At 35.3% G+C, this 20,594-nt stretch overlaps 3 protein-coding genes and 1 non-coding gene across 7 annotated transcripts; all 4 read right to left on the minus strand.

Moving 5' to 3' along the window:
- Nucleotides 1–188: 188 nt before the first annotated feature.
- LOC108805880 (nucleosome assembly protein 1;2) lies at nt 189–3,311 on the minus strand. 4 transcript variants are annotated; one of them, XM_056989654.1, is made up of 12 exons: nt 3,127–3,311; nt 2,989–3,032; nt 2,655–2,750; nt 2,101–2,193; nt 1,777–1,864; nt 1,620–1,681; nt 1,348–1,532; nt 1,093–1,270; nt 960–1,003; nt 674–884; nt 577–594; nt 189–475 (listed from the first exon to the last, which is right to left on the minus strand). In XM_056989654.1, exons 1-12 carry the CDS (start codon nt 3,170–3,172, stop codon nt 410–412), a joined length of 1,131 nt encoding a protein of 376 aa, XP_056845634.1. In that variant the 5' UTR covers nt 3,173–3,311; the 3' UTR covers nt 189–409. The 4 variants fall into 4 exon arrangements, with proteins under 4 accessions (XP_056845634.1, XP_018433367.1, XP_056845635.1 ...); XM_018577865.2 differs by having other exon boundaries at nt 189–478; XM_056989655.1 differs by having other exon boundaries at nt 551–594.
- Nucleotides 3,312–10,964: 7,653 nt separating this feature from the next.
- Nucleotides 10,965–14,376, minus strand: LOC108806506 (diacylglycerol O-acyltransferase 1). The gene is made up of 16 exons (XM_018578649.2): nt 13,853–14,376; nt 13,666–13,746; nt 13,516–13,589; nt 13,324–13,399; nt 13,174–13,241; nt 12,950–13,073; nt 12,790–12,867; nt 12,595–12,696; nt 12,381–12,517; nt 12,156–12,237; nt 12,042–12,062; nt 11,892–11,954; nt 11,765–11,812; nt 11,592–11,654; nt 11,438–11,488; nt 10,965–11,319 (listed from the first exon to the last, which is right to left on the minus strand). Exons 1-16 carry the CDS (start codon nt 14,165–14,167, stop codon nt 11,215–11,217), a joined length of 1,488 nt encoding a protein of 495 aa, XP_018434151.1. The 5' UTR covers nt 14,168–14,376; the 3' UTR covers nt 10,965–11,214.
- Nucleotides 14,377–15,737: 1,361 nt separating this feature from the next.
- LOC108811539 (THO complex subunit 6) lies at nt 15,738–18,347 on the minus strand. The gene is made up of 10 exons (XM_018583595.2): nt 17,960–18,347; nt 17,776–17,880; nt 17,493–17,553; nt 17,338–17,391; nt 17,164–17,244; nt 17,038–17,077; nt 16,754–16,854; nt 16,573–16,683; nt 16,291–16,407; nt 15,738–16,069 (listed from the first exon to the last, which is right to left on the minus strand). The coding sequence occupies exons 1-10, from the start codon at nt 18,274–18,276 to the stop codon at nt 15,980–15,982; spliced, it is 1,077 nt and encodes a 358-aa protein (XP_018439097.1). The 5' UTR covers nt 18,277–18,347; the 3' UTR covers nt 15,738–15,979.
- Nucleotides 18,348–18,558: 211 nt separating this feature from the next.
- Nucleotides 18,559–18,630, minus strand: TRNAK-UUU (transfer RNA lysine (anticodon UUU)). Its single transcript has one exon. It is a non-coding gene; the product is annotated as a tRNA-Lys (tRNA).
- Nucleotides 18,631–20,594: the final 1,964 nt, after the last annotated feature.

Raw genomic sequence — 20,594 nt, forward strand, 5'->3', positions numbered from 1 at the left:
AAAAAAAAAAATTGTGATCTTGTGCATGTAAAGCTCTTCTATGATGGTGGGCGTCCTGTTGAAGAGTGAGGGGTTGGGCAAATTGACTCATTTTTAATTTAAAATTTTTTTTACTGTATTTTGAATTTGCTTACTAGCATGTAATTTTTAAAACTGTTGAAAACTCGTAAATATAAATTGTAGACAAATTTGACCAACGAACAAAATGCTATTGCTCAAACCAGTTCATGAAGAACAACAACACATTACAAATGAAAAAATCAGACGCAACCAAAAACCCAAACCACAGAACATTTTTTTTCAAGCAAACCACTACCCAAAACTTGATTTATATCATATAAACCGGACCATGACTCTTAAATTAAAAAAAAAAACACAAAAGACCTCACTGACTCTTTTTCATCATTACTCACTGCTGCTTACACTCCGCTGGCCTCTCACCTTGTTGACCTTCAGCAAGTTGACTTCTTCCAGACTTCTGTTCACAGAGAAAAGAGACTCAGGTTTATCAACATCCCTTAAAAATATTCAACAAGAAAGAGATCCCTACGGTTGAGATTTGAGTGATTGTTAAACCTTGTGCCCAGCTGATGACTGCAACAAAACCACCAAGATCAGTTTCCAACGTTTTTAGTTTTATATTAAAGAGGAGCAGGAAGTAAAAACATTTTACCTTCTTTCTGCTCTTCTTTCCTTGCTCTGCCTCTTCATCCTCGTCATCTTCCTCCTCATCATCCTCATCATCCTCGTCCTCATCATCTTCCTCGTCATCTTCATCAATCTCATCATCATCGTCCTCATCAATCTCAAGGTCATCTGGATCAACAGCTTCACCAGTGAACCATGACACAGCATGCGAGATGATTTTCTCTTTAATGGTTGACCTGCAGGACAGACAGTGGAGAGGTTCAGATCCTAAAAGTAATTTAAGAAGCAAAGAAGAATAGAAAGGTACATACCCGATATCATAGTCGTGCTCCATCTCGCCTTGGAGTTCATCAGCCTGTGCAAGAATAAATTATTATCAGATTAGCATTCTGAAGTACTAAAATCCAAAACTAAAAAAAAGAAGCTTTTGGGGATGGGCCATACCATGTCATCATCAAGATCATCTTCGTCCTCAGGAACTTGAGGTGGACTGAAAAAGTTGAAGAAACTCTCACAGTCCTCAGTCTTGGTGATGGGCTTTGTGTTTTTGGATCCCTTCTTTGGCTTCTTTTTTAGGATCTTCTGAGTCAAACATTTTCCAGGGAACCACTCAATCTCCGTCCTGTACAATAATAGTTAACCATCGATAAGACTTCTTTGTCTTGTTAAACAAATAAAGAATCAAATACATGATCATACCCAATGGCCTTCTCGAGGATAGGCTCATCCTCATCAATCATGTGATATGTCTTGGTCAAGACAGTGTTTTTGAAGTAAGGGTTCTCATCAAAGAAAAACTCGAGCTTGAACCCTTTTGGTTCTTCGACCCTGTTCCACTTGATATCCTTAAGATACTTGAGAGCCCCTTCATCTCGCTCAGTTATCTACAATCATGGGGAACACAAAACATCAAGATTAAGAGAATAGCCTCTTCATAAATAAAAAAAATATAGAATATCAAAATAACGAACCTCCTCAGCTGTAATTTCATTGTTCTTCAATGCAATAAGCCAAAAATCCGGCACTCCTTTCTCTGTAGAGAAAAAAAAAAGATGTTTGTATCAGTTGAAACATGATTTTAACATCATTACATGACCATAGTTTAGCGTAAGAGATTGATAAACACACCTTCAGCAGCTTTATCTTCGCCTTGTTGTGTTTTTACTTCTTCAGGTGCACCTTCAACTTCAACCACACCGGTCACAATCTCATATCGCTGAATGTGATCATCACGTTGGAAAAGCAGATAACCATCAACATCAATTGTAATTAATCATAAAATAGAGAGAGACAAGTCTTATTGAACTTTATTAGTCTTATTCTAGTAATAAGATGAGAAAACAGAAAAAAAAAACTATGATATGAATTATAATCAAGTAGGGATACAAAAAGAAGTGAAGATCTCATGTGATGTGATGGGACAGAATCAAAGATCATTATTATTATTCATACCTTGGTGTAGAAAGGCTGATACAACTTTTGATACTTAGCTTCAAGAGCTGCCCTCTCTTCGAAGAACTTTGCTTCAATTTCATCATGTTGGTTCTGCAATTTAGGATTTTAAAAAAAGGAATCAGATAAAATTTAGGACTCCATCAAAAAATCTCATCAAGGCTAACTAAATGCAAAATCCAGGATCACAAAATTAAAAGAGAGTATGGCCCTGTTCGTTTGCTGGTCGCTAGCGTCAGCGACCAGAGTCAGCGACCAGCGACTGCGACTTAATGTCGCTGATAGTGTTCGTTTGGAGGTCGCGCGTTCAATCGCAGCGACTATTTTTTTTAAAAAAAAAATTCTGATCGCACGATTTTGATCCCACCGTTAGAATTTCTAGCGTCCAAAATTTTTAATCGTTGATCGCTAGCGTTTGGTCGCTGCGACCGGTCGCTGAACCTGCGACCAGTAAACGAACAACGTTTGGTCGCTGAAGTTGGTCGCTGACGCTAGCGACCAGCAAACGAACAGGGCCTATAGTGATGAAGGTGGTGGAAGATTAAGTAACTCACTTGAATCTCTCTTAGAACCTCGACACGCTTCCTGACTGCCGGACTCAAGTTCTCAAGGACATCCGAGTGTTGTCCTGCCAAATTCTGCAACTTATCCTGCATACAAACCACAAAAACAGACAGACAGAGAAAAAAAAAAACAATCAGAAAACCATTTTAATCGCATCAAATCAGTACAAAACAGACAGAGTAACAATCAAAATTAAGATGCAGAGACAATCCTAAACCCAAAGTCCGTTGCTCCAAAACCATTTTAAATCCCATCAATCCTCAAAATCAGTGAATCATCTTAGTCAAAATCAATAGAGAAAACAAATCCAAACAGTAAACTCACCTTGAGAGCATTAACAAGGCCTGCGCGATCCTCCTCGTTAAGAGCTACAAAGCAAACCACAACAAAATAAGCATTTTGTAAATAAAAAAAACTAGTAGAATCCGACGTCGTTCTAAAGAGAGAAAGGAATCTACATACCGGCGGTGAGACCAGACATGTTCAAGTTGTCTTTGTCGTTGCTCATCTTCGCAAGTAAGAGGAGAATCTGGCGGAGGAAACGGAGGATAAGAAGAAGAAGGGAAGACCCCTTTAAAACCCTAGTTTTTTTTTTTGGGATGACAGCCCAGAGAGAGACCAATTAAAAATTAAATGTAAATAAATTAGTTAAATTAAAAAAAGAGAAAAGGGGCCGTTCTTATTTAGATATGAAATGAGCTGACAGAAATAGCTGGGGGCACTTTATAGAGACCCACCTCTACGCGGCAATATCTTTTCCTTTCCTTCATTTCATTATTTGTTTCCTTATTTGATTTATTTGAAAAATAAAGGTAACGTTGTGTTTGGTTCTGTAACGCACCAAAGAATTTATGAATTCAATTCCTAAACAATAGATTTTTTAAGTTCTTTTAGGAGATTTTGATGAATGTTATCGAAATAATTACCTTCAATCTGAGATTTGCTTCTTCATTTTTCTAAAAAACTAGATTTTGACCCGCGCTTCCGAAGCGCGGGTATTATTTTTCACTTTTATAAAAAATATTATTTGTTTATAATTATTGAATGTATTTATCTTATCAAAACTTTCTTTATAATAAATTCGATATATTAGAGTGCCTTTGGTAAACTATGTGTTTCTCTGATTTTATTTTATTTCTTTTTCAATCAATATATTTATTTGGATTATTGTTAAAATAAATGATTTTAGAGTATAATTGTACAATACTTTTATATTGATATTTTGTTTAAACAATGTGATATATTTCTATATTAATTAAATATTTACATTGTAATTTGTATACAATTCAACATATTTGTCTAGTTTGTTATTAAAAGAAATGATTTTGAATTCAAATGTACAGTACTTTTATATTGTTTTTTCTTCAGTTCATATAATTTTTAAAAATAAATTTCTTTCAATATAAGCTATATCGAAAATTAGTCAACTAAAGAATCTATAAACAATTATTTACATAGCAATATAAAATATTTATATATTAATTCAGTTTAATATATAAATTATTTATCACTGCCATATTTAAAATGAAAGTTTATTGATATATTTTTAGGTTGCTACAAACCAACCCGGACCGAAAATGATCCAACTCGAACCTCCTACGATATTTATAATATTCAAATGATATTTATTTAATTTAAAAATCTAGGGGAAAAATATTGTGTATATATGATCAATTAGTGGTTTCCTAAAATGTAGGAAGTTTAAATGAATTTGCTGATTTTATTTGGATAGAGATATTCTTTATAAATGCTATCCAAGTAACCAAACAAACCAAATATTTTTAATACTCTTGTCCAAGTATCCAAACACACCGAAATTGTACTTCAGCTTTAATAAGATAGATATTCTACAAAACTTTAAAATACAATAGTAGTGACTTATATATATATCAGATATCACATACAATTGTAACACACATATTTAATAGAGTTTGTTTTCAAAGATAATAAATTACACTAGAATTTATAAAATGATATAATCACATTCCATAAGATGATTTATCTTAATCGTATAAGTGCTCCTTTGTTTCTCATATGTTCTATATTAGCTTAATCATAATAACTGGTGTTTTGCATTTCTTAGCGTAGGAAATTGGTTCATTTTCCTAAGGATATGATCTCTAATAATGTGATGATGGAGTCATAAACATGTAACAAAAAATAGCCTATCTTGTGTTTTGTTCGATAGAGGTGAAGAGCCGGGGGAGGCCGGGACATTTGACAGAAATTGAAGGGAGGTGATTATCACATCACACCTATGTTGTGTCGATACATATACACGTGCATAAGCTTCACAGCCAAGTGCCAACGTGCCCCAGTTTTATAATAGAAACAATTACACCATAAGACAGTTTCGTGTTTTTTATTACAGAATAGAGCAGTTTATGCTCCTCAGACACTTTTTCTTAACTTTCTTGTGTTCTCATTACGTTTACTAGTTGAAATCAAATGACTAGTAGTGGACTCATGTCTTCTCTCTCATTATTTTCTTTTTTTTTTTTCAGATATTTTTTTTTCTCTTCTTCCTCTTTCATTCTCTTTCGTCTTCTTCCTCTTTCATTCTCTATTTTTTATAAAATTCAAATCTGATTCTTAAATTTCTTTTCTCAATTTTTTTTTATGAAATCTTTTTATGCATCACTCGATCTATCTTTTAAAATCTGTGAAGGTGTATCTCTGATGTTGGTGTACACCTTATTTAATGTACACATGTTATTTTGTGTACGCTTTTGTGATACACAAATTAATTGATATTTCAAGATTTTAATGTCATTGTACATGTGGATGATAAAAAAAAACATCAGATATCATTGTAGAGTGTGTACATATGTTTTTTTTATTATCCACATGTACAATGACATTAAAATCATGAAATATCACTCAATTTGTGTATCATGTACAAATAAAATGGTATAGATGCAGAATATCGAACATTCATGTACATTTGGATAAACAAAGTACACATGTGCAATAAGCATGTTTCGAGCTTATGTGTACATAAATAATATATAATCTTGTACATAATCACGGTTGTACACATGTACATAACCACAAATGTACACATGTGTACACGACCACGATTGTCCACCTTACGTAATGTATCCATCAGTGTGTACATATGTACACCATCAAAATGTGTACAACCAAATGATGTTCATGTGTACAACTAAATGATGTACAACCAAATGATGTTCATGTGTACATACAAATATTACTATCATGTACAATGATTCACTTGAATAATTGCGTCCACGTGTACACCGATGCATAGACACTCACATGTAACACCATTTTTGTTTTTGAGCAATAATAACAAACGACATGTGTGTACACTTGTGACGTGTACACGTGTAGAAACTTGAACAAATTAGAAATACATGTGTACACGTTGGCGGTGTTTGCAGTTCTAATATTTTGCTCCCATCTTGATCCAATCAAATGTTTAGTTTTGAGTATTGCTGGTTTGTAATGTGACCTCTATCTCTTGCGTCGAAGATATCTTGGTCCAATGTAACTTTTCAGTTGTTTTCGTAGAATACTTACACAAGTATTATCTCACTATATACAAATATAATAAAGCAAACAAATAAAAGAACCCTGGAGAAATTGCTCAAATGATGTATGAAAATTATTGTTTTCTGTTAAATATGAGAGCGTGTTTCCATCACTACTAGCTGCACAATACCATATATAATAGTGTATATACACGTTACTATCTATATGTACACCCATGAACATGTACATGTCTTGTTTATTTTCAATTTTTTAATAAATGGCATTTTGGTAAATATCTCTTCGTCTTTCCCAGATTTTTTTAAGGTTTTCGGCAATAATTTTTGTGGTCGCCATTGATTTCTTTTTCACAATTTTCCATGATTCTACACTTTAATTATAGATTACACTTCAAAATCGTAGTTTTATCATTTATAAAAAGTTCTTCAACTTCAGATTTCAAAAATAGTGAGTTTTTTTTTTTGAGATTTGGCAATTGTTGCAGAGAACAACGTGGAGGAGGAAGATGTTCTGATGATTTCGCGGCAAAGGAGAAGACAAAACCGCAGCGGCTTCCGTTCGAGTTTGTCAACGATGATGGAGGAAGACCGAGAGGAACTGCAACATAGATGACATGATGCACGATGGATTGAGATATTCAAAAGTGAAATGGAAAGAAGAAGTTTTTTAATTTTTAGTTTTTGTTTGTCTGTTTCAAAAAAGAGAAGAAAATAATTAATTTAAGAAGATGGTGGGACCACTTTAGTTAGATAGATGACTTTAGTTGTAATGGTTTGGTTTCTAGTTGCAAAAAACTGTCCCAGTAGCATAAAGTGTCTTAGCTTGTAAATAAAACTTGGAAACTGCTCTAGAATGTAAAAAACTCTTTATAATACTGATGAAATGTAAACAAACCGAACCAGTATAAAAATGATCAAAATTACCCCTAAGCTACTTTTTATCGGGAAGAGCATCTCATATCAGACACTCTGGAAACTTCTTCTCCTGGAGGGGAAAGAGGCATATCCATCTCGTACACTGTCGTTTAGATCATGCCATGGCGAATAGCTCTTGGTGACCTCTACCTTTGACTCAAAGAAAAAAAATCGCAAAGATTTTTTAGATATGATCGCAGATTACGAAAACTTGGAGATTAAAGAACTGATAAATAAAATATGGAAAGAATCTAATCACCTGCAAATTTCAGAGAGGATTGGCCGCTGTAGAAAAGTCATCTCAACGTGGAGTAGAGATCACTACGTCAACAGTCAGAAGAAAATCACAGAACTGAAAGAGGAACTAGATAAAACTATGTCCTCTCCGACTACTGATGATGAATACATCTCCCTCCTTAATAGAAGCCTCCTTCATGCCTATAAAGCGGAAGAAGACTACTGGAAGCAACGCAGTAAACAAACATAGCTCGCCCTCGGTGACAGAAACACTGCCTATTTCCACGCATCAACAAAAGGGAGAAGAGCTCGCAATCGACTAACGGTGATAAAGGATGCTTTAGGAAACCTGGTGTTTGAAGATGATCAAATTGCTGCAGTCATCTCACAGTACTATAGCAACATCTTCACCTCTACAAACCCACCAGCGGTGGACCTAGTCCATCAAGACGTATCTCCATGCATTTCCGATGCAGCAAATGAGATCCTCATTGCACCTCCTACCCACCGAGAGGTCAAGGAGGCCATATTCTCCATCCATCCTGATAAGGTTTCCGGGCCTGATGGTTTTTCGCAAGCTTTTTCCAATCAAACTGGGACATCGTGGGCCCTGCAATAACAAAAGAAATACAAGAGTTCTTCTCAGAGGGCAATCTACCATTCTCGATCAACTCCACCCATATCAGATTAATCCCTAAGATCACAGGACCTAAAGCAGTCTCAGACAATAGACATATCACTCTATGTAATGTCTATTACAAAGTCATTTTTAAGATCCTAGCTCTGAGATTAAAACCGGTACTTCAAGAAGTGATTTCATAAAATCAATCTGCTTTCGTACCTGGGTGTGCCATCTCTGACAACGTGCTGATAACGCACGAGATGCTTCACTTCCTCAAGAACTCCGGAGCCACCATTCACTGCTCTATGGCTGTAAAAACAGACATCAGTAAGGATTACGATAGATTAGAATGGACCTTCATCAGAGCAGTGCTAGAGAGAATGGGTTTTCACCAACAGTTTATACACTGGCTAATGCAATGCGTAACTACAGAGACTCCCGCTACTAACCATATCCATCTGCGAGCCTCAAACCTACAAATAACAACGAAACAACCTTTAATCAGAGACTAGACCGCCACGGGAGATCATATGGAGCCCGCTTATCTCTCTCACAAGATCAATTAGACCTCCAAGGGAAAAAAATCACTCCTGGCCCAGCATATAGACCAGAACAGCGAGAAAACCAGAGGCCACCCTCAGAGAGAGTCTGCTGGCCATCGACCCAGACAACACTCTCACTACAACCAAACTAATAGAGGCTCGTTCTACACATCTAACGATTCCCAAATGGTCTGGAGAGAGAAAAGGGACTCACCAATAGTAACTCACGACCGGAATGGGGAGGCTGAGTTCAACTCCCATGAACCACAGCTCCAGAGATCCCACCTGAGCCTATAAGATCCCTAGAAAGAAATCTTCTGCTCTCAGATTTCCAACAATCCACGAGGACACCTACTACTGAAGAAGTCATGCAAGAGCTAGTAGATGTATCCATCCAGTACGCAAACTGCTCTGATCCGATGGAAAGCAAAGCAAGACGACAGAGAGTTCTACAAACGAATGCAGAAGGCATTATGGAAGAAACCACTAGGCCATCATTGATATTTTGAAAAGGTGTATTTATTTTGTTACATTTTCTACGGCTTCTGTTACATATATTTATAGTAGTGCTTAAAAATAAAATGTTAAGAAAGATCTCAGCATGCATACCAAAAAGAAGAAAATACTAAGAGAGTTTTTATTTTGGTAATTTCTATAGATGTTCAAGACAAATATGTATATATTTATTATTTGTTTTATTATTAGTAAAAGAAACTACATTACTGAATAATTTTTGTTTGAAGTATTTTGGAAAACCAAAAGTTGGAATTTTTGGGATAATAATACAATATTTAAAACACAGTTTTCGTAAAAGGATCTTCTGTTACATTTTCTACAGCTTCTGTTACAAATATTTATAGTAATACTAAAAAAGAAAATATTGAAAAAGATCTTAGCATGCATACCAAAAAGAAGAAAATACTAAGAGAATTTTTATTTTGGTAATTTCTGTAGTTTTTATTTGGGTAATTTCTGTAGATGTTCAAAATAAATATGTATATATGTATTATTACTAAGAGAGTTTTTATTTTGGTAATTTGTGTTTTATTGTATTTTGGAAAACCAAAAGTTGGAACTTTTGGATAACTATCCGATATATAAAATTCAGCTTTCTACCGTGATTGATTTTAACAATGGATAATAAGGTAATAGTGTTAAAAATGCTGACATAATTTTTTTCTTTTTTAAAACAGATCTAAATGTCCTGTTGAAAAATGTCCTGTTTTGGGGCTTTGATCTTTTTTCTTCTCAACGAGTGTGTTTGTCGGGTTTTATCTCTTCCTTTCTAGTCAGGTTAAGGAGTTCTCAATGATTTGTGTTTGACAGCTTCTCTTGCATTCTTTCTCTCCTATTGTGGTGGTTGCAATGATTTCTTGTCGAATTGATCTGTTCTTAACTGTATTGATGGTGGTTTCCGATCGACGAGGCTTAGTTTCTTGTGGAGATTGATGATGGCTTCTATAGTTTCTTGTGGAGATTGATGATGGCTTCTATCTAGGTTAGAAAATAAGACGTCTTGGAGTGCGTCGTAACCATATCTGAAAGATATGTGTGGATCGTGAAGCGGTTCTTCTTGTCGGGTTATAAAGTCTTGGTTCTTGGTTACAAGTGGGGATGCTATCGTTTGGCAGGCCATAGACAGCAACGTTAGGTCTAGGTTAAGAAGACTTGGAGTCTGAGTTATTAAAAGTGGATGAGATCGTTGGGTTGGCCGATGGCAGCCGCAATTAATCTGAATCATTGCTTTCTGCTATGGGGAAGATTAAAGGCTTGGATTTGTCATAGTCTTTGATTTGAGTAGAAGAATGTCTTTTGTTCCTGCTTTAGTTGTAGATTCAGTATTTATCCGTTTGTTTAAATTTTAAAGTGTCATGGTATGGGTTTTAGCTGCCTGTTCTTTGGGCTCTTACCTCTGAAGATATCTTTTATCCGCCGGTTTATGTATTAAACTTTCGTATGAATGAATTTCAATATAAGAAAGAAGAACAAGATCTAAATGTAGAAGAAGGTCGGTAGCTAGAGTTCAAGGCCCTTAGCTCCGAAGATATCTTTTATCCGCCGGTTTATGTATTAAACTTTCGTATGAATGAATTTCAATATGGAAAAGAAGAAACAGATCTAAATGTAGAAGAAGATCGGTAGCTAGAGTTCAAGACCCTTAATGGTGAAAAACTGAAACACCTATTCTAGTTTAAGATCTCGTCTCCTTAAATACATACTCCATCCAAAATAAAATAAATAGGCTGCCACTAATAAGCCACCAATCAACTTGTTTTGTTTTCATACATTCCCCATGCATTTTTTTTTCCATTCCCCATGCATTTACCATATTAAGTCACCATATTAAGTCTTTTTCTGCTCAAAGTCTTCTTTTTTTGTCATCATTTCTGTTCAAAATCTACCAAAGGTTCTTACTAGATTTGATCAAACAATGAAAAGCTAAACTTTTACCTGAGTTTCCAAAAACAGAAGAAAAACTAAACCCAATATCTAAACGCACCTTCCTTTATGGGCTTGTTACAGGATAAGAAACAGCAGATCCTAGATCCAGTGACAGACAAAGAGAAACACAACTCAAACTGATTATTCTCTACCAAGTCTGTTTAACACTACCAAAACTTTTGCTGATACAAACTTTTATTTTTCTTTCCTTCTTCAATTGACAATTTGTAATTAAAAAAAAACAACATTTTCCCCTGTTGTAGTATCAGAACAGACACACCTATGACATCGTTCCTTTGCGGTTCATCAGATCGTGATAATAAAGAAGCACACACATCGGTTGTCCGAAAATGCAGAAGGTGAACCAGAATATCATGTTTCCCACCTAATCATCACATTCCAAAACAGAGTAATCCTTTTTAAGGTTTCAAGAAAAGAAACTGAAGATGAAAGTGACTATCATCACTCATCAGAAAAGAGTCTTTCGAGTTTAGAGAGCATACCATGGAGCCAAACCTTTCTTGTAGATAGTTTGTGATAAAGACCAAAGGCACCTACTCAAAACACACATTGCGTGATCAGACAATGTAACTAAAGGTAACAGAAGTTTAAAAAGATTGTGAAAATCGACCGCGGAAGTTATCTGAATTTTTTTACCTGAAACATAATTCCCAGGAAAGCCCATAGCTTAAAGAGACGACAAGGAACTGCGATGCATAACTGCAAGAAGACACGAGAATTTAATTAAGAACAATACTTTGAGTGTTAGCCTTTCTTTCAACAACGTGTACATGTGTCTAGAGACGGCCATGTAGAAGACATGTATATACCTCATGAAAGACTGCAGAGACTAAGAAAGCAAATATAATAGCCGGTACCTGGAACAAAAATGAGTGGAAGGTTAAAGTAATGAAGCAAACCACTACATATATATTCATATATATATATATCACTCACTTTTGGTATATTTCTGCGCAGGCACGGAAAGTATACATGTCGAACCATCCATTTATGAACAGGCTGTTAGAAAAAACAAGATCTCAATAAACATTCTTAATCTGTTTTGTATAAAGAAGAAGGGGATGTGTTTCAAGAAGTGAACCATACCATATTCCACATTCTCCAATACTGACAAAGGAAGACATGAACACATGAATTTTGGTTAGTAACGAAAACATCATATGCTTTTTGAGTAAGACAAGGTTTTTAACGAAAACTCACATCTCCCACGCTTTTTGCATTCCACCAGTCTTTGTAGAATTCACGATCCCCAAAGCAGAGGAGCTCTGCCAATATGTTTAACCTGTGGGACAAGAACAATGCAAAGAGATTTTTACTTCTCAGACCTGAGAAACTTCTAAAAATATCAAATTACTGATGAGATATCCTTTTCTTTGGTGTCCATCAATGAAAATCATGTTGACGGAGAAGGAATCGCGGCATTACCAAAGGTGGAAGAAGCAGTAGAACATGCAGAGCCACACGTATAAATTTGGAACTGAAAGCTTCAACACTCTTTCAATACCGTATAAGAGATCCCCTTTCAAAGGATGTTTTGAGTTCCTAACAATCGGATTTATATACTGCAACAAACAAGTACTAAAAGAACATGAGGTCATTTTCACAAGGAAATATATTAAATAAGATGTTGAAAACGCACTTGCTCGATTATAAATCCCATGAATCCAGTGAATATGACCAGCTTTGCAAATTGACGAGCCACCCAACCCTTCCGAATACATGGAGAACGTGGATAGCTCGGCTGGGTAAAGCAAAGACGCAAGGTTTTAGAGAAGAAACTTTTGCAAGTAAAAGATATGTTTGATACCATTAGCCAGAAGACGCATCAAATCACCTGATAACACAACGTGGGAGCAAGCATAAAATATGCCAAGCTCTTCAAGCTAACATAGTAGGAGACTTCAGGATTGGCCTAAAAGTTTTAAAACAGTGTCTGGTCAAAATAGTAACACCCAATGCTGCAAGTGACCAATACTGTATCAACTTCTTTTTACCTTATCAGCTGAATTGGCAAGGGTTCTTATGTCGTAGCTAGTATGAGCGTAAGAAACCAGCTTCAGCCACACAATGCAAGTGAGGAGCATCAATGTGACACCTGATAAGAAGGCGGAATCACACCTGTCCGTTTTCAAGATCATCTAAGTCAGCCAACACATCATCTAAGTCAGCCAACACAACTTAAAGAAAAAAAAAAGAGTATGACAAGCTTAAATCTCACCTTAGAGTGACGTAGACTGGATACAAGACCTCGGTCATGGTGATAATAACATGAAGAAAGATAGCAACCTTCAGTATTTTGTCAAAAAAGAAGTTATAAGTCCTCCTCGATAAAGAATCCAGTAATGGCTAGCAGATTCGTTTTACTTACAGGTTCGGATATGAATTTCCGAAGTACCAATTTCTCGACGGTAAAGGCAGCCAAAGGAAAGACTGAAAGGGAGAGACTGCCACATAAAAAAAGCTCAAACTTTTATTAAAAAAATAACTAAAATTCATAACTATATGTAAAAAAAAAAGAAAGCAAGTTTTGGTGGAGAAAAAAAAGAAGAAGCAATAGTACCAACACATGAAAAGCGGCCAATCTCGGAGGGATGTAGAGCTAAACCAGAAATCAGTTCTGATCAACCAACCGTACTACATGAATGATAAAGCAAAAGTCTCATAAGTTATGAAGTAAGAGGAGAAAGAAGTAAGTAAGTAAGTAAGTAACCTTCATGAGATTTTCGATGATGAGTCTACTGTTAACAGCAACAAGAACTACTACACAGAGATTGAACAGTCCAGCATGGCTCTGCCATGAGAAAACAATCACATTAAAATTTTAAAAAAAAAAATCAAGAATCTTTTAAATGCAAGTCAAGAAGATAAGAAGTTAAATTAGAAAATTCTCCTACTACCTGTTTGAAGATAGCGTCGGAGCTGAGTGGACTCTCCCTCACCCTCCGATGAGCTGGAACCGACGGTCGATACGTGTACCTTACATCCACCTCTCCTCCTCCTCCTCCGGATTCCCTAATTTCGTTTTCTCCGGCCAAATTAGCAGCTGAATCAACCCGATCCCTGACGTCAGACGGAGCTGGAGCATCATCGGAAGCAGGAGGAAGTCCGTTGGAAGAATCCGAGGATCTCGGTTTCCGGTGACGAAGCGTATCGAGATCGGCACCACGGTTCTCGGTGGGGATAGTGACGCCTCCAGAATCCAAAATCTCCATTTGCGAAGAGTTAGTTAGGTTTTAAGAGAAGCATGCAGAGAGGGTTTGGGGTTGTGAGTGAATCTAAAAAGTGGATTCTAGGAAGATTGTTGAAAAGAGGAAATGGCACGAGGATTGCTGATGAAATCGGTTTGTCCTGTCTTCTTCCCCCCAAAGTGAATCACGAGAGAGGAAGGTGACAACTATGGTGACGGAAGATTTTATTGAATAGCGGTGGTGATATTTTATTTTTATTTTCTTAAAAAAGGACATTCAATTTTTTTTTCTTTTAAAAAACATAAAACAGGCTACAAGGTATGATTTTTCGTTTTTCTTTTTGCATAACATGAGGAGAATATTTACACGCTCTAATTAAGAATTTGGATTTATTTTATAACCGTAAAATCCGGCGATCGAAATCGACCAATTAGTTCCACAAAGCTTACGGCACTTCACGTATTCTTATAATTTAATGTTGATTTGGATAGACACACGAGATTCCAAAACCGGATACTTATTAGGACCAAAACTCTCTTAAAACCACTAGTCCACCCTCGTTTGGTTAGAAATTTGGATGTTATTCACTGATTAGTACTAATGAACTTGATCCGTTTATTTTTACTAGATTTGATCATTTAGACTAGTTTAGTCTATTTTGATGAAATTTAAAATATATTTCTATCAACGATTTGGAAAGATTATATTCTGTTTTTATATATTTGAAAAGAAACGGCTGGCTTTCACTGTCATGCGAACTTAATTTTACTGCTAAGGAACAATAATATTTACAATATATACCAATGGAACAAGGGACAATGGGTTGAGAGACTGTTGCTGTCAGTGAAAACAATGACATGCATGGGTCTTTTCAGATCTGAAATCTCTATCGTTGACCATCTAGGCCTGTTTACATAGCATCATTGGTTTGGGTATCTTATAGTATGACTTTCTTAACTATAAAATACTAATAAAATTAAAACAAAGGAAATTTAATTATTCATAACTTGACACAGTTTTAGAATTTTTCATAATTGTTTGAGAACTCTTTCAAACGATAAACTCATTATTTCTTACTTTTCAAGTTTAAAATTTTCTAATGGGAAGATATTCAAGCATTTCCAATGCTAATGATCTTTATACTTGCAGGTTTTTACTTTGTTTTACTAATATAACAGACAGATCAAAATATCATCATTTTCACCAACAGCAACTATAGCTATATCTTCTTTACAAAATTATTTTGCCAGTACCACCAGACTATCCTTTTCCCATTAGTATTATTATTTATCCAAAGAAGATAAGATAATTAATTGATTTACTTAAATGTCTTATCTGTTCTAGTTTTAAAGCATTTTTATCAATAGAAAAAGTCATGCATACACATTATAAAATGTACACGATTATTTGTTGTTAAAGATATTTAGTATTGAATAATGGTCAACTTTGTCTTTTTATAAAAGTGGTAAAATATTATTCTATATGTTTTCGTCACACTTATCTAAGAGGATAGAACTCCGCAGCAATTGAAAGGCCGAAGGAAAAGTCCATTAAGCTTCTTCCATTCATACGAGATCAGTGACTCGAGATAGCCTTGCGTTCGAAAGAATTCACATTCGATACCACCTACTTAACCACCAACCGGTCCAAATAATACGGTCTATAGTCAAATCAAGCCGAACCGTACCAAAAACACTACCAGTTAACCACAACGGACGAAATCTTGAACTCTTTTTCAGGGACAAGAACCTAAGAAAGGCTAGTAAAAAGTTTATGCATCAATGTTTTAATACCGCTTTTGGGTTTACTGAGCCAAACAGAGAAACTTTAAAAGATTCACTGTGAGCTGCTACGAAACGTGGAGAGGTGGCTTCCAAATTGAGAGATGACATCAACAAGACCTCCATAGCCTCCCACAGCAACTACCTGTGATATACACCAAGCATTGGACTAAACGGTTTAAACATCAAGAGCTTATACTCCTAAAAGAGGGAACAACTTCACAATAGCATATTACAACAGTAAATTATCTCTGGATATTTCAACTGTTGAGGCTTGGATATGAAAATAAACTGAATATAGGATAATAGTAGGACAAGGGGTGAAAAGAAAAGAAAGATGCGTTGAGAAAGGGATAAGAAACTTACTCCTGCTGGATGCAAAGAAACTGAAAATGCTGAACTAGGAGCACACTGAATTTGAGAAAGCAAAGCTCCATTTAAGTCGAAACGCCTTAGAACTGGTTCTGCTCCGACACTCAATATCTGTTTGTGTGATACTCATTAGTTTATTATGTGTTGAACCAACACTAGTAAACAGAAAACAAACAATATTTTCAAAGGTCATCAGTATTTCCAGTTTAATATAAACAAAAACCTTTTGAGCCTTGGTAAACAAATAACACCAGATTTTAATCTAGCTCTGCTTACCTGCTTTTCATCAAACATCACATCTTGAACATGTGCAGGGGAGGATATTGTTGATACGCATTCTGAGGCAGGAAGATTCCATACAGCTATATTTTTACCCTGTCCACACGCCTGAAAATAGGAGACATTCAGGTCTTTAAACTTCTTAATAAACCACCAAAACAGAGTTATATGATCTTACCAACCAGCTTTCACTTTCATCGAGAGCCATAGAACTAATGCGAAACCGGGACTTTTTTTCCTGGGAACCAATCACTTTAATGCATTTCCCTGTTTTGCAATCTGGTTGACAAAAACACAGGGTTTATGAACTGAGTTTTGAGAAAGCATTCAACAAAACTGAGGAGCATTAACTTCCCAACCCCAAGTAACCAACATGACGACTTAAAAGATTTAAAAAGTTTTATATAATCACAGATGATCCAAACAATAGTACAAGAGATTAAAGGAGAAATGGAAAGATACCCCAGATTCTTGCCGTCCCATCTTCTGAACCCGTCAATATCTGGTGCAAGAGACTTACTAGGATCAGACAAACCCCCAAAACGTTATACGAAGCTGCACTTGTAATACTTATCGAAACACCATTACCTGGCTTGCAGAACTACGCGAAACTAGACAATGCAAGTATTCTGAATGCCCCTTGAAGGTCGTTTTTATTTTACCACTCTCCTAAAAACGTTAATCACACCAAATGAGTCTTGGAAGTTAAGATCTATTGTTTGTAATACAGCAAATAGACATTCACCACGATAAAACACATACCACGTCCCAACAATATGCGCAAGAATCACCGGCAGCCGTATAAACACTTCCTGACTATATCATAAACGAAAAAATGATGGGAGTATCTGTAAGCAAGCAATGAGAAGAACAACACTCGATCATCTCATCAAGGTGAAACTACCAAAGAGAAACACCTGAGGATCAACAGAAATGGCGTTGATCTCCGGCATTGGTGAAAGAGCACCCCAAGGACCTCTATGACAGAAAGGAAAACAATAGTGAATATAAGCATTTCTACATCAGTTACAATAAGATAATACCAAACTAATACACAGAACAATTACACTCTCTTAACTATAGCATTAACAGAGAGTGATCAGGTAATGAGCAAGACTCACTATGGAGAGTGACACCTCACACCCTATTACACTCTTGTAGCTATAGCATTTGCAGTAACAGAGAGTGATCAAGACTCACTTGTGTTGTGGATTAGTCAATTCAAGCAACGGCTTGCCATGGTCCTCCGTAGAATCAGCAAAGTCTCTCCATTTCCATCCTCGAACTCTCCCATCATCACCACAACTACACAATTTTTTCCAGATTTTCACATCAAACTCAAGAGCTTTGAATTTAACTAAACGAACAGTGACTTATGATCTACCTGAGGAGCAAAGCATCTTCGTCTTCTCCATAGAACTTGACATCGTAAGCGGGCCCTTCGTGTGCCCTAACCATTCCCTCGGGTGCAGCCACCATAAAGTCCTCACCTTTCGAGTACCCAAACGCCGCCGATTGGGAAACAAGCGAGCTCATCGAGTGGAGAGCTAGGGTTCCGTCGCTGGAAGCGACGACGAAGGCGTCCGGGTTAGGGTTCGGAGCCCAGGCGGTTCGAAAGACGGTGCGCGTCTGTACCTCTCGTTCCTTGAGGATTGATTCTCTGTACTCATCCTCGTTCCAATTCGTTGCGTCTCCGTACATTTTTTTTTTCTTTTGATTCCTCTTTCGGATTGCAAAACGCCGGCGAGAACAGCGAGAGAGCAGTGGTGGAAGAAGAACTACCTAAACCGGACGAGTAATAATTATGCTAAATTAGTTTTTAGTCCTTTAAGTTATTAATATTTGGTACTTTTTCCTCTAGATTTCTTGGTGTTTCTTAAACCCCCAAGTCAGAAGAATTGGCGCAAAAAAATTTAAGCAATTAATTACGGCAATTTCCTTACAATCGCTGTTTCTTATTACAAAAATAAAAATATTTATTGACGCCGTCTGTGGGTATCGAACCCACGGCCACGGGATTAAAAGTCACGCGCTCTACCACTGAGCTAAGACGGCATTACGGTTGTTGTAGCTTCCAATATAAAAACGTCCTTCACTTGGTTTCATATTTAATTCTCCAAAGAAGCATAGAACTGTTTTCGGTGGTTTAATTGTATTTTCTGACATAATTGATTTGATTGTATTTATATTAATATGTTCAAAAACTATTTATAATCGGAAAGGTATTTTGAAGAGTAAATAAATCTTCAATTCTTGTATTTCATGATTGGTAACATGAGTTTCATACGGTCGTCGGCCTTATGCATTGTTAAAATTAAATAATGTAAAAAAAAAAAAAAATTCAATAATGTAGGAATGGTTTGCTTTTTAGTCAAAAATGAAAAGAATGGGCTCGCTGCACTTTTTCAGTTGATAGATTTATGAAAGTTTATGAGTATGATTGGAAAGAGCTGTGAATGATGGCACATCAATCAAACTTTTGTTTACATTTTAGAACTCACGACAATGGGATGATTGGTAATTACTATGATTTTTATTTTTTAGTTTTGAAATAGTAGCTCTAAATAGGAATTTCTTAGGCATATAAATAGAAATTTCATAGTTGTTAATTACTCCCTCCGCTTCATATTAAGTGTCGTTTTAGAGAATTTTTTTCGTTGCAAAAATAAGTGTCGTTTTAGAGTTTCAATGCAAAATTTATTAACTTTATTCTCCATTCTATTTTTCTATTGGTTGAATTGTATCGGTAATGATGTTTTTATATTGAAAATATGCAAAATTAAATGATTTCTTAATCCGTGTGCACAAGTCTAAAACGACACTTATAATGAAACAGAGGGAGTATATGATACTTACCAACTATATTAAATTATCTAAAATAATTATTTCCTAATTATATAATATGTATTTCATACTAATATAAAATTATCATGTTCATAAAATTTGATTACTACTATTTATCAATATGTTTTATTTAAAATAATCCATAGTTGAATTTTAATCTAAAATACATAAATAGTAGAGAGTATTTACTAATTATGTTTTTTTGAAACTCACAACTAAAAATTATGCAACACGAAACTCTATAGCAAATAATTTAAAGATACAGTTGTAACCAATAAGATCCAAAATCGCTCAAATGTTATAGATTATGCATATGATAATATGAAATGATTATTGTATATGCAAATCAAATAATAATTTATATATAGTCAAAAAATAATAATTTAAATAGAAAATAAGAGAGCTGAGAATTATTTATAATCAAATATTGTAAACTATTTTTATATGAAGAGGTAAACTACATATATTGAGACTTATTTTATTAGTAAAAACTCCAAATGATAGTTATTTTGACATGAACGGAAACAAATTATAAACAAGGTGAACTTTTGTTAAATATATAATCTTTTTTTTAATAAACCTATCAAAAGTCCAGTCGGTTTCTAATTCTGAAAGCGTATTACGTACACTGCATGATCTGAAATTGAATATCTTTCAACTATTGTAAGGGTTATGTTAAAATCCACCATATTAAATACGTAGATCAAAATTCAAACTCAAACTAATCAATAATGATAATTTATTTTTCAGCAAAAATTTTTTTCCAGCAAAAGTTGAATTCAAAACTAATACACATTTATTTTGGGGAGTGGGGTGGGGTGGGGGGGGGGGGGATAGTGATGTCAAGTCTAGTTTCAACCTAGCCTTTTTCCAAAAAAAAAAACTCTAGTTTCAACCTTTTCTCGGACCACGTAACCATTAATTGAACCGGTGACCAGCTACATTTTTTCTTAAAAAAAAAAGTTAAACTCAGATTTATTAATGATATAGACCTAATCCCCGAGTAAGAGGTATAATTCAATAGATAGATCTTCTTTCAGATGTTCAAATGAGTCGTAAACATAAATTCATATCCGTATGACTATATATTAATTTTGCACTACACTACAAGAAAGCAGGGAAATACTGACGGACATACTGACGGAAAATGAATTCTTCGGAATATTCCGAGGAAA

This window comes from Raphanus sativus, chromosome 6, assembly GCF_000801105.2.
Source record: "Raphanus sativus cultivar WK10039 chromosome 6, ASM80110v3, whole genome shotgun sequence".
Taxonomy (NCBI): Eukaryota; Viridiplantae; Streptophyta; class Magnoliopsida; order Brassicales; family Brassicaceae; genus Raphanus; species Raphanus sativus.